Source organism: Aptenodytes forsteri, unplaced genomic scaffold (genome assembly GCF_000699145.1).
Source record: "Aptenodytes forsteri isolate BGI_AS27 unplaced genomic scaffold, ASM69914v1 Scaffold22, whole genome shotgun sequence".
Lineage (NCBI taxonomy): Eukaryota > Metazoa > Chordata > Aves > Sphenisciformes > Spheniscidae > Aptenodytes > Aptenodytes forsteri.
In genome coordinates, this window is record NW_008795688.1 from 337,349 (window position 1) to 351,900 (window position 14,552).

The 14,552-nt window shown below is 40.3% G+C and overlaps 1 protein-coding gene across 1 annotated transcript in view; it reads left to right on the forward strand.

The window, feature by feature from the left end:
* MYH10 (myosin heavy chain 10) overlaps positions 1 to 14,552 on the forward strand; it is a 103,986-nt gene that overhangs the window by 37,469 nt on the left and 51,965 nt on the right. Inside the window, exon 4 of the mRNA XM_009282795.1 lies at positions 11,871 to 11,973. Coding sequence (XP_009281070.1) covers positions 11,871 to 11,973 — 103 coding nt within the window. The remainder of the gene's footprint in view (positions 1 to 11,870; positions 11,974 to 14,552) is intronic.

Sequence of the window (14,552 nt, forward strand, 5' to 3'; positions counted from 1 at the left end):
TAGCAGTCTTGGGTATAACTTAACATATTCAATTATCTGAGGGAGAGAGGGAAGATACGGTAGCTTGCATGCCTCTGATTTGGTTATGTGATCAGTTGACCATAGTGTGTGCCAGTGCATACCAGCTGCATTGAGGCCATAGTTTGTGAGGATGCCTGCTTCCTGAAATAGCTCGATGGTTAGATTAATTGCTGGAAGGAGACCTGGGTTCAGTTTCCTTCTTGACATGAAAGGATTCAAATCTTCATCTCCTGCTTCCCACAAAAGTACCTTAACTATCAGACTCTGTACAAAACTGAAGGTGGATCCTTTCAAGCCGCGCTTTTTTGAGCTATGGATACCATGAATACAAGATTCATGGGGCCTAAGGACACAGAAGCAAATACGGTTCTGCAGCTAAGATAAAAGTTGATCCAGTTAACACAGGCTTGTCTAGGTCTGTGGTTCCTGCTCTTAATAGGACTTCTGTCTTCATGTGATGACTACTTCACGTGCAATGTACAAAACAGCCCTCAAAGCAGGGATGGGATCCCAGAGCAAAAAGAAATGCTTTGTTCTTGTGTGTTTGTGGATGCTTCGACAGTATGTGCTTGCCCCAGGTGAATTTTTTTTGAAGTAGCTTCATTTTTTGTGCCTATGCATGAACCTTGGACTTTACATGGTCAGCCGAGACCACAAAGGTTGGAATGGCAGTGCTACGGGATTTAGTGAATGTCTGATCTGTTCATTTGCAAATTGGAAAACCTTTAAGCTCTCTTGCCTTCAATTTTGTTACTACCTCATCTGTAAGGTTACCGTAAGCTTTTGATCCTTCTGTGCTGAATAGACAATTGAACCCTGTTTTATATCCGGTACAGCACACTTCAGCATGAAATATCTGGATCTTGTGATAGGTTCCACATCTTGGCTAGGGAGTTGATAAGCTGCTTGCTGTACATCCATCTGCAGAGAGGAGCTTGCTTCCAGATGGTGAGGGATGGGGAATGGACACACATCCTTACAGTCAGACCTCAGGAGAATGTGACCATATCCAGTACTGAAGTCTGGAGCTACTGGGGACTGCTCTGAGTGCAGTTGTAATATTAAGACCCTCAGAGATCGCCGTGAGGACATCTTTTCTGTTGGACAAGTAAAACGTTTGGTGACAAATCTACTACTCCATGTAAAATTTCAGAAGTTGGTGCTAAGAAGCACTGAACAATATATCTCCGAAGGATTTCAACACTGCCCTGGAATCATATCACAAAACTGAGTATTGAAACTATTAGTACCATGGCACTGGACAAGTTTTTGCTACCTTTAATTCAGTGTCTTGGTTGTACCAGTGTTAAAGGCTTAACTGAAGTTTGGCAGTGTCTTAATAAAGCTGAGTTTCTGAGCAACGCATTCCAGGCTCTATTGGCTGTCTTACTGCTTTAACTTGTGTTTCTTACTGAAGTACATACACAGCAGCATAAAGAAAAACAAGGTTAAAAAGATCAATGTCACTGAACATGGTTTACAAGGAAATACAAATTTCCTCACTAAGTGGCCTCAGAATTATGAAGGGTAAGGCATCATATCTCCAAACTGGATGTACAAGACCAAAGAACATTCAATCTAGGTCTTGCCTCCTGAGAATATGAAGACACATGATGTGATAGATGCTAGGATCCAAGGTGTTTCTGTCATCTTGAAGTTGAACACCAAAGTTCCACCATAGCCCAGGAGACCTTGCTAACACTGTCTAACCATCAGCACCATTTAGATGCTGACTGTAAAAAAGGATAGTAGGGGTTACCAGACTGCTGTTCAGGTTAATAAACAGTTTTCTCTTGAAATAGGTTTGTCTTAGGCTGCTTTTCAGCTCTGTGTCCAATTCAGAGAGAAGTGCCATCAAAACCATTTGTATTCCCCTGCATGTATCTTTTGAACAAATAGACTATAAAGACAGCTGCCTGCTGCAGTACCGTCCCTAACATGGTTTCTCCCATGGGCTTCATGGGAGAGCTGTGTTCTTTTGTCAGGTTTGTATTATAAACTCAGTACTTGACATCTGGCTGGCTGGAATGTTAAATCCTCTTCATGAATGGGACAAGGCCATGGCAAACTCTTTTGTGTAGCAGGCTAAAAGGAGGTCTTATGTTTTGATCCAAGAGTGGGCTAGTGTCCAGGACTTCTATTGCATTGCTGATTCTGTGGTGAAGAGGTAAACTGTGTGTGTTTCCCTTCCATGCCACTGGTTTTACAGGTCTTGGGACTAAGGCAGGAATAAATAAAGTGGGAAGAGTGTGTCTTAACCGCACCAGACGTGGCTTCAGAAACTCCTTTGGCAGTTCATAAAAAGCTTGAGACAACATCTCATCCCAAACTTGTTATCTCAGGACCTGGATCACCTGATTGACCCTGATCTTTAGTAGAGCTGAAAGTCCTCAGAATACTTTTTCTTTTCTAGGAGTGGTTCAAGCTAGCTAGTGAGAAAGAAGGCATCCCTTGACTTGTGCACTTAGATGAGTGGACAGTCGTGGTGTGCTTGTCATTCTCCTGTCTTCTACTGCCTTGACCGTAATTGTCTTTATGTACGTCCTGGAGATAAGTCTCTCCCACTGCTTGATGAAGGTCTGTCTGGTTAGCATCTTCACCTATCTCCCCCTGCCTCTAGTTGATAAAGTTTCCTGGATTTTTACCTTCCATGGCCTTTAGAGTAGGGGGCCAGATCACCGCTCAGGTAATAGTATTTGAATGACACCTTACCAGGTCTCTGGATCCAGCCCCCTTTTCTTCTTGGCAGCCAGAAGTGCTGCTCTCAAGGGCATTCTTAGGTGTAAGATTGGTGCTATTTCAAGCCTTTGGGTTTGATTTCAGTTCTTCCTCTTCAAAGACTCTCTATGCACTTTTTCCAGATGCCTGCCTTTGTTTAGTTCTAACTTAGTGAATGTCTGATCCATTCATACTTACCTTGGAAAACCTTTCCTTTGTTTAGTTCTAACTTAGTGAACTATGTTCGATCCATTCATACTTACCTTGGAAAACCTTTTAAACTCTCTTGCCTTCAATTTTGTTATTACTTCACCTGCAAGATGACCTTAAGCTTTTGATCCTTCTGGACTCAATAGACAACTGAATCCTAATTTATATACCATATTTACACATGGTATTTTTTTGCCCTAGGCATGAAAGTGTGCAACTTAAATCTGGGGTTGAGGCGGTTTCATTGTCTTCACCTGTCCAGATCTTTAGGAAATACCAATCTTCCTAGTACAGGTAATGGAGAGCCCGACTAGAGGAGAGGCACTGCTGGACATGTTGTTCACTAATGCGAAAGAACTTATCGGAGGGGTCAAGATTGGAGGTAGCCTGGGCTGCAAAGATCATGCCCTGGTGGAATTCTCAATCTTGAGGGGTACAGGATGGGTAAAAAGTAGAGTCAGGACCCTAAACCTCAGAAAGGCAAACTTTTGGCTGTTTAGGGTGCTAGTACGTGGGATCCCTTGGGAAACTGCTCTCAGAGATAAAGGAGTGAATGAGAGCTGGGAGATATTTAAAGACATTTTTCTTAGTGCACAAGAGCTCTCAATCCTGACACACAAGAAGTTGGGCAGGGGAGGCAGGAGGCCAGCTTGGCTAAGTCAAGACCTCTTAGCCAAACTAAAACACAAAACCAAAATGCACAGGCAGTGGAGGCAGGGAATACACATCCTGGGGAGATTATAAGGATGTGGCCCAAGAGTGCACAGAGGGGATCAGGAAAGCCAAGGTGGAGCTGGAGCTGAACTTGGCTAGGGATGTGAAAAATAACAAGAAGGGTTTCTTCAGGTACACAGGACAGCAAAGGAAGATGAAAGAAACTATTGGGGATGTTTAGCCTGGAGAAGAGAAGGCTCCAGGGAGACCTTATAGCAGCCTTCCAGTGCTTAAAGGGGGCCTACAGGAAAGATGGGGAGGGACTCTTTTTATCAGGGAGTCTAGTGACAGGACAAGGGATAATGGTTTTAAACTGAAAGAGGGTAGATTTAGATTAGATATCAGGAAGAAGTTCTTTACTGTGAGGGTGGTGAGACACTGGAACAGATTGCCCAGAGAAGTTGTGGATGCCCCCTCCCTGGAACCATCCAACCTGGTTCAAGGTCAGGTCGGATGAGGTTTTGAGCAACCTGATCTAGTGGAAGGTATCCCTGCCCACGGCAGGGGGGTTGGAAATAGATGATCTTTAAGGTCCTTTCCAACCCAAACCATGCTATGATTCTATGATCTGTTTCCCCTGAAAGGACTGCAGTTACCTTCATGCAGTCACTATTCTAGTAAATAGCTAGCTGTGTCCAGACATGTGAAACTGCAAGGGGTGTTATTTAGTGTATTTTCTAACATAGTTAAACCAATTTTGTAGCTACATTAAAGAATTTCTTATCTCAATATTATGTAGACACTTGGAGATTTGCTCATGCTTTGCCTCAGGAGTAACAGTGCCTAATGATCCAGGTTGGTTCAGCATTTGGTAGAGAGTAGTCATTGTTTGCGTGACAGGACAGTACGTAGACGTATACCTGTTGAGAGAAAGTGCATGCAGGTGGAACTTCTTGAGGAATACAATTTGAGAATTACCTTAATTTTTTCCCCTCAAAGAGAATGATGCGGAAGAATAATCTGTATTCCGTTGAAATGCTGCAGATACAGGCATTCATCTAAATGCACCGTGTGGAGTGGCCTAGCCTGATGGATGGTTCTCACCACATGAGAAGTATGCCTCTCACCACATCTCGTTATTTTGAAGGTAGTGGGATTACTTGGAGATTTCTTGTCTCAACTTCATCACCTGCTGATATTCCATGAGGAGTTTGGGGTCTAACATGCTGTAAAAATGAGGAATTTTGCATAAACTGGTGATCTTAAAGTTGGTAATATTTTCTCAAAGTCAAACATAATACCAGGAGGGGGACCTCCCCCCCTTCCCCCCCCCCCCCCCCCTTCCCCCCCCCCCCCCCCCCCCCCCCCCCCCCCCCCCCCCTTCACCTAACGTGGAAGCTGGTTCTTCAGGAGGGTATTACTCAGGTTGCCAGCTGATGTGGCTGTCATCCAGTTGTCTAATCCAGACTTGACGACGTAGATGACTTCCTGCTCTTGCTGTAGAAATAAGAGTTGTCTCCAAACATAAAATGGTGTGCCTTCTTCCTCTCTTTTTTGTTACCTTCTGTTCTCTTCCCTTTCCACTCTTCATCTTCTAAGGAACTGAATATAGACAATTGCATTGCTGCGGAGACTAGTCTACAGGGCTTTATTCTGAGTTAGTGGCATATAATCTTATGGATATTTATGCACTGACTTCCTTTCTTCTGGTCTTTATTTGTTTCATTGTGCTCCCTCCTGCTTCCTCCAACCACGTCTGTTCTTGTAAATTGGTTAATACTTGAGCCCCAGGGACAGGGTTTGTAGGAGAAACTTTTTGATGAAATTACTTATTTTATAGAGAGGCTTTTCTCAGATCGAACCAAAAGTCATTTTCCCATGTCCAGAAGGACTCTATCTGCTCCATCGCATGACCCTGACTTCCTCAGGTAGTAGTGATGCGATTTCTTATGGGCGCTTTGGCCTTTCACTGACTGAAAAACCCAGATATGTGCACAGGCACATACACCTGCAGTTCCTGAATCCGTTGGACAATTTATCGTACATTGGTGAAAGCCAGATTATTACCTGGTTAATGATGAGAGGGGAGGAGCTGAATGAACAATAATGGTGATGATTTCTTTTTAGCTTTGAAGTTGGATGATTTAATCTTAGGTTGCTAACCACTAACAAATTGTCGATAAGGTTGCTGGAGCTCTCTATTGCTTTGTATTTTAGTTCATTAAGCTTTCAAATAAAAAGCAAATGAACAACCCCCAAAACCAGCACTTCTCTGGGAGGCTATATTTAACTAGCTTCCATCTAATCACTCCCCCTTGGTTGGAGTGCAAATGATAAATTGTTTAGGATCTTCTGTCTGTAAATTCTTAGTTTGCTGAAAAGAAAGGAAAATATATGTAGTTCCAGCAACTTCACGTTCCTGCTAGCTTATAAGTCCATTATCAGTCTGTATTAACCCAGCATCCATAAGAAATCAATTACAGAAAAGTGGTGCTAACTTTGCAATGTGTGCATACCTCACTGTGTACATTTTTTCATTTCTGGAAGATGTGAAGTTGTAATGAACAGCTTTACAGGGGGCTTTTTTTTCTTTAAGAAGTTGCAGCTGCTGACGTTTTGTTGTTTCTCTTTGATTATTGCTGTCTGTTAGTGTTAAATGGGCATGCCAGGCTGTTGGAGGCTAATGACCAAGATGAAGAAATTTCTGTTGTGGTATACTAGGAATCCGAGAAATACTCAAACCTTGTCTGGCTTTGTTGTCTTTAGCTGCAAGGCGACTTTTGGGAAGTCAAATATAAAAATTGCAGTGCAGCACATTTTCTAAGCTAGTATGTTCTAAATTGGACAATCTTACCGCAAGCTTATGGTATTCTCAGAACTGAGACTGGGCTTGATAAACAGTTATTGAGCAGATGCTTGCAGCCGTACAAGGATATCTAATCTGAATTGGCTTCAGTAGGAGTGGTGGGGTGTGGAGGGAATAGAGGCTGCTTATTAAAGGACAACAGCAGCAAATACCAAGCATTTTTGTATACAACCTCTGGCTAGAGTCCAGCTTGTAACATTCCCTAGACAACTGGTGTTGAGAGGATGTGAAGCATCTAGCGAAATGAAGGAGCTATAAAGCAGCCTTGTAAATAGTAAAGCCAATTAGTGACTCTTCTGCGCTAGTCCAAACTACCAGTTATACCTCTTCATTTCAGAAAATTAGCCAAGTGCTTAAGACATTCTTTTAATTACAGGTCTTGACTGTAAATATCTGTTAATTTACAACTGGCAGAAGATCTGCTCAGTTGTGTCTGAGAATAAGTGTCTCTTCTGTTCTTTGCGACTGCTGATGTGAGAAAGGACAAAAGACCATTGTTGGGGCTCTTACTTACGCAGTTACTTTCTCCTACAAACAATTTAAGTGCATACTTTTGTGTTTTGGTGCCTTATGTAAGTGGCTGCTTTGTACGAAACAAGGCATTGCTGGCCACAGGACTTGGAGTGGCAGGTCGGGGTTCTTGTGTCTTGTGAAATCGGGCACTGAGGAGAACTTGCCCAGGTGCCAAGGTGGTGATGCCACTTCTCCTTTGCAGAATGACCTTCTACTTCCAGATGAACTTCTCATCCCAGCGCTTTGTAGCTGATCAGGAATGATAGAAATAGACTGAAACTCCTAGGGCAGGGGAAAGGTTTGAGTGATCCAGGTTCCCAGCATAGAAAATACTGGCTTGTTTGGTTAGTTTTTCAGTAATTTAAATCACAGAGATGATCTGTAATGGGATAGATGACACTAACTGCATCTGACCATCCTAGTATATTCCAGATGCTTATCTTCCCAACTATTGTTAGTTTGCAGTAGGGATTTTGTGCACAGGTAGCAAGATGAAGTCTGTCTTTGAATTTCAAAGCTTTCTTTGTACATGTGTCTTTGTGTCCTTCTGTCTTATGTGACTCACGGCACTACATGTTGTATGTCCTGCGTAGCCCCTGATCTGCTAGTGAAATTAGTGGCTAGCTGGGTGCCAGCCCTTGCAGTGGGACTTCAATGAGCAACTTTAAACTAATATGACTTCCCTGAAAGCCAGAAACTCATTTGCCACTTCAGGAAGAGGTGGTGGTGCCTTGTTCTGCCATGCCGAGTGCTGTAACTATCACAGTAAGATGTGTAGATGCTTCAAACCTGCTTGATAGTAAGAAAAGCAACTGTTTCGCTGCTGTGTTCCTTTAGAACAGTGTTTCCCTTTAGAATGGGTCTTTCCCAGACAGGCGTTTGACCTGTTCATAAGTGGGCCTTATGGCACACCGCTCTCCTTGAAGTCGGAAAACCGGCTTCCATTCCTGCTTGTCGCCTGTTTGCTTTGTGACCTGCTAGTCATTTCCCGCTATGTTCTTTTTGCCTGTTTTCTAGATGGCAATCTGTTTAGCAGAGGAAATGCTTTTTACTTGTGTGCAAGATTTGGGCTAAAGTAGCTTGGGGAAAAAAAACTGCAGCTGGTTGAGAAGTCAGTCACTAATTTTTGCTAACCAAATTGTAGTTGAGATAAATTTGCCTGAAGAGTACTTTCCTTTATTGAAAATGACACTATAGCTTTACACGCAATGAATTTAAAACCATGTAAAAGTGCTCATGCTAGCTAAGCTTTTTCTATTTTAAATGTGCTTGAAGCTGCTTCAAAGCAGAAGCTTTGCTGCTCTAGGGAAAAGTGCTTTAACTCTAGATACGGCATAAATTTACCAGTGACTGTCAGATTTTCTTTGACCTGCCTCTGTTAACATAGTTTGTAAGGGAGAGATCCTTCAGTTGATTGATGGAATAGCCTTATACCTCCAACTTGAGGCTATTGCTAGAGATGATTTGCGTACTTGGATGCACTGTTTGATATAGCCCATGGCTGGAGTTGATACAGCATTTCAATCCAGTCTCATAAGGCTTTGTTTCTACTAGTAGTGGAATTGAGACTGAAATAAAGGAGATGAAATTACGACCCTACTGAAGTCACTAGCAAAGCTGCCATTGACTCAAGCAAGGCTAGGATCTCAGCCAGAGGTTTTAGTTGTTTAATTTATGGTAACTTATTAATTGAGTTGTATTAAAACAAGGTTTTGAAAAAGTTAATATTTAGCTTCGTGATACTATCTCCATTCCATAAATATTGTACATAGTGTTACTAAAAGTTTACCTTTTTTGGGCAGGTTGATAGAGGTAGACAACTTTAAAATATTTTTATAATCCGTGTGTTTGCACTCCTGGGAAAGAACTAATGTTCGCAGATGTCATTATTTCTACAAATGAAAAGGACTTGTATCCTAAACCTTCTAATTCTTTTATAGTATATGGCAGCAGAGCTATCTAACACTGTATCCTGCAGGAAATATTTGGCATACTTGTAATCTCCAGGGAGAGGAGAACTAGGATGATAACATCCATTAGTGTTGCTTTTGAATGAGAACTTGCATAAAGACTTTCTCTAAAAAACCCCACTATTAGATTTAATGGCTTTTTAGCAAAAGGAATGTATTGCAAGCTTTTGACCTTCCTGTGCTGTATGAAGCTTTACTGGTGTGTACGCCAGAAAAGCTCGTTGATTAGTAGACTTTCTTAAAACTGTGTGCTGCCCTTTTAGAAAGCCGACATCTGGACTGTATTTATTGTACTACTTTCTCTTCACTGGATGTGTCGGAGTAGATTTTCATCCTTTAAAATTTTATAAACTTTGTTTTTGTAACTTGACAGAAAAGACTATCTAGTTTTAAAGGCATGGCTAATAATGCGTTCCCAAGCTCCGATGACAATAAGAACAAATTGTATTGTTTTAAAATGTAAATGTATATTTTGCTGTACTTCTTTTCTTACTTCTCTTACCTGCTGGAATAGTTTTAGCATTAAGTGTATTTTAATACACATCTAGAAACAGGCAAGACTGCTTTTATTATTGCTTATAGTCATGAATTATGTTAATGTAAACACTGCAGTAAAAGGGAAACTAGAAATAAAGACTTGGGAAGCAAGAATTGGCAGCTGAGGTCTTTTTTTCTGCTTACCAATCTTCACATTTGTCTTGTATGTGGTGACTCTGGGCCGGGTAGAAATGGGATTTTTCATTAAGAGTCAAAGTGTGTTGTTCTACTTGTAGCAGTCCCAAAGTACACCCAGCTTCTGTGTTGCATATTGATGGTATCTTGGCAAAAAGGAAACCCAGTTATCCATTAGCTAATTCTCATAGTAATCTTCTTTGTAACCAGCTCTTCAGGTAATACCTTCCAAGTTTTTTCAAGCAGTGAGCAAAGCTAACATCATCAACAAGTTTCAGGGGAAGTACTCTCTCTATCTCTGGAAAGTTTTGGGTAATTGAGTACAGTGATTTCTAATCTTTCATATTTTGTATTATTTTCCAATGATGCTTGTCTTGTTGTAAGGAAAAAATGGAACAAAAATGGTTTTAGACAGGTTGATGTAGTTGCTTCCGAGAAGCAGATGCCATCAATAAAATCTGGTGCCTTGGTTAACCCTCTAGTATTGCAGGCCACAATACGGCAACCGAACCTGTGATAAATATCCCACAGGTTGTCTGCAGAATCATTTTGTTCGGTGTTTTCAGTTAAAAGTTTTCTCCTGCAAAACCTAGGAGCCGATACTGTTCTGTCAGGTCAAATAGATGAGCTGTTTCACCTGAAGCTTGTACCTAGCTCTTGCAGGCTACTCTTCCATGATGAGTTTGCTAAGCTGCTGTGAGTGAGCTTCTTCAGTCCCCATTACTTCTTGCTCGTGGATGGAGAAATGCATACTTCCATCTCTTAGCAAGAGGTCACCTCTGCTAGTGCAGTTGTTCTGTGGGGTTTCCGTGATTTAAGAGGATTGGAAGGTAAAAAGAAACGAGATTGTTTTAGTGTCTGTTCTTTTTGAAAATCTGGGGTAATATCCTTTCTGTATACGCAAAGTTAAAATTTCAAGTGCTGTATTGTCTCATTTTTGCAGATGTTAAGTGTAATATGGATAGGGATGCTTCTAAGCTGCCTATCTGATCAAGAAGTGCAGGTCTGAAGGTACTCAATACCTAAGTAAACACAGACTAGCTACAAAACCGGGGTATGCAGCATGGTGGAAGGAAGGTATTCATAAAAACTGCAAAAGAATGTGCTTAAATTCCCCCTGGTAAATTAACATTACTGTTATAAGTATCTTAGCTGGGAAATATGCAAGCACACAGAATGTGTACTTCTCATTCTTACAAAGTAGTTGGCTTCCCAACTTTAATTTCTGACCAACTGTTGAATGACAGAAGTACTTTCACTCTTTCCATGCAAATCTCCATAATAAAACCCTTTTTAGCTTCATGCACTTCAGAGTTGCTAGTGACAGTCACTGTCTCACTTGAAATGGGATCTTTCTCCAGTAGTTTACTGCCATTGAATCATGGCTAAGTTAGACCTGGTAATCCCTTTGTGTGGATTTATCCAAAGATCAGACCTAGGTTTAAGAAACAAAACAAAACAAAAAACAAAACCAAAACTTGGTCACATTTCCTGCCTAGAATATCCCATATGTAAACCCTGCAATAAATTCTGTCTAAACATGTTCTGCTTTAAATCTGTCTCTGTCTTAGCAAATGCACACTTTATTTTTATCTTTGCTGATCTGCGTACTGTACCACTCTGCACTAATAAATTCATTTCTTAATGAATTCGTGTAGCCCTGTGGCCATGAATATATTTTCAAACTAGGTAAGAGTCTGCGATTAGCAGTGCAAAGAATCTGTTAAAATGTGTTTTACTGTACTTTGAAACTGGCTTCTAAGGAAACGAATGTTTCCATTAACTTGGTAATTCTTATAACCAGCTCCTGGAATATAAAATATATTAAAATGATGCTAAATATAAAAATGTGTGTATATATATATCATGATTTAAAAAAAAATAATATATATGTATCTGCACTCTGAAAAATTCTGTCTCTGGCCTTGTGATCAAGGCAGAGGTCAAGTCTGTTTCTTGTTACTTGAGGTAACAAAGGAATTCAGGCATATAGTCAAAAGCTTTTAATCAAACTAATGTTACACATTGTATCAACATCTTAATGCTAAGGAGATCTTTAGGATGAAGAAAGTATTTCAAACAAATACCTTGTTCCCTGCAACATCGGTGCTTTTGGTTTTAGACAGTTAATGAAGGTCTGTTGCATAGTCAGAGCCATAAATGGAATGAAACGAGGTTGCTATAAACAAAGGATTGATAAGTTGTTGAGAATTAATTTTGAGGAAAATGTCTGAAATGTTTTGCAGAGGTGAATCTGGTGCCGGGAAGACTGAAAACACTAAGAAGGTTATTCAATACCTTGCTCATGTTGCTTCCTCCCATAAAGGAAGAAAGGACCATAATATTCCTGTAAGTTGGGATATTTTCTCATTTATTTATTGCTCTTTTTGAAAACTACCATCTTTGCATTAAAAACCCCACAACTTCTTTGTTAAAGATAAGCTGTAATATAATCCACATAATCTTGTCTCAACCATTATTTTCTTTTTAGCAGTGGCTGAAATGAGCAGTTACATCAAAATTTCCAGTTAATGTTAGCTGTTTAACTTCTGTTGTGAAATTAAAGGCTTTATGCAAACATTGTAACTAGAAACAGTATCAAAGCTTTCTGATGCAGTAAACCCCAGTTTTCAGAAAAAGTAATTAACTTGGGCAATTCTTAGTGAATTTTCCCACTAGATGTAGTTTTCAGTACCATAATTGTGAACAAGCTTTCTTTTCTTTCAAAAATTAACTTGTAGATGGGAAAAATCATCAAGCTTAAAAACCTGCTGTAGACATGCTATATCTAGAAGTCAGCAGCTAATAAAAAGCTCAGATTTTATTATATTACAAACAACAGAGTATACACTCATGTCAGAGAATCTTGGGTTTTTTGGTAACTTGTCACTAACTCTGATTTATGTGGAACTTTCTTCAGATTTACTGCTAGACTTCAAAATTTGCCCTGAATGTTTAGCAATTCCTTGCTTTAAAAAATATGAATGAGTTTGAATATCTGTTGCTATGAGCACTTGGATCTCTTTGCAGTGAAGTATTAATTCAACTTTGCTACAAGCAAGTGGCTTGCTGTAATCAATACTGGTGTACACCTGCTTTTCTCCAGTAGTACCGCAGGGGTGTCTGGCGGTTGGAAGCTTTCAAACTATATATCTGACTTAGCAGCAACAATTTCTGTAATTTCTAGTGCATGGCACTTAACATTAAGACATTCTTGAATGTGTCAAGACTCAAACTCCTGGAAAAACAGGAGATGAGTTTTGACCAATCTGTGGAGAAGAGAAAGGCAAGGATTTGAAGTGGGAGAGAAGGAAAGATTGCTCTGCAGGTAGATTTGGAGAAATCTATTAAGTGATGGGGAAACTCGAATCTCTGCTCTAATCAAGAGCAAATAACATGATGCTCTGCGTTGATACTTATTCAAACTGTTGCTGGTTTATTGCACAGAAAAGTTCAAAATTAGTCTAAGTATTTATCGTGCAGTCTGAGTGTGCTGCAGGTTGCGTCCACATCAGTTACAGGCCTTAGAAGGAAGTTTCTTATGATTGGAGTGTCAGCAGTATTAGGTGTATGTTCATGGCATCGTCTTGTGTGTTGGGAGAACGCATGGCTCTGGGGAATGCTATTTAGAATGTCATCCATCAGACTTGGTTTTCTGTGTAGGTTTTGATTTATCAATATTTTTGGATTTACTGCTGTGCAGCCTTGAACAAAACCAGCTTTTTTTTTCCCAATTTCTACAGGAGTAAAATTGCCTATGGCTTTTTGGGGGAGAAGGGAATTGTGCAGGGTTTGTACCAAGTACTTCTAAATATACTATTGACAACTTGGAATGCCTCAGGTCGAAAGAGACTTCTGGAAGCCTCTTGTCCAGCCTCCTTTCAAAATGTGCCCTCCTTCAAAGTTAGATTACTTTGCCCAAGACCTTGTAAAGCTCAGTTTTGGAAATCTTGAGGGATGGAGATTATGCAACCTCTCTGTGAACCTGTTCCAGTGCTTAACCACTTAAAGCCCTATTTTTGATTGTTTAAAAAGTACTCCATGCTTGTTTGGCCTTTCTCATGCTGTGTTTCCATGAGCACTTCATGCCAGTACCTCTGCTAAAAGAAGTACCCCTTTTTGAGCTTTGTCATCCTAACAATTCCTGTGGCCACTCACTGGGCTTGGAGACTGATGCGGGCTCAAACTAGTGTTCTTAAAGTCCATCTGGCTTTAAACGAAACAAATTTCCTCTGTTGTTTATTGTGTGGCTGCATGACTGGTATGAAGTGAAGGCACAGAAAAGAAAGGAGAAAGCTGGGGTGGAAAATATCAGTGAAGGGAAGGATGAGTTGCCCTTTTTTAAGCAGTGTTGGCTAATTCAATTTAAATTGCTGGTTGAACTGCAATTTAATTCTCTACTTACCAGTGTGATCAAATGGGATGGTGGTGTTCATCTCAAAAGAGTTTTGAAGGTGGCTGTAATCAGCTGCTTCACGAACCATCAATGACTGTCATGATGAAGACTGGAAAAGTTTTTATTCTTTGTAAAACATAGTTTAGGCAGAGTAAAAATACTAGGGTAGTGTCCTGAATAAAAGTTTGATACTTTGATAGTGCACTTCATTCAATGCAGTGCCATAGTAAGCACTGAATTAAGCATATGTTTATGAAAAATGCAGACTGTTTGTGTAACCGAAACAGTTTTGAACACAGAAATGAGTCTCCCTTGTTCTGTAATGATTCATTTTTATTTGTATGTTGCAAACAAAGAATGTCTAACCTACACACCTAACACTCAGAAGTTAGGAATTGTCAGAATTGGGTTTATATATGCAGCCCTAATTTGTTCCTGTTTACATATTCATTAGAAAACTGTAGAGGGCTGGTGGCGATCCATAGTACCCATCTGTACAACCTTTGCATTATCCTGTGCATGGAGAAGATGC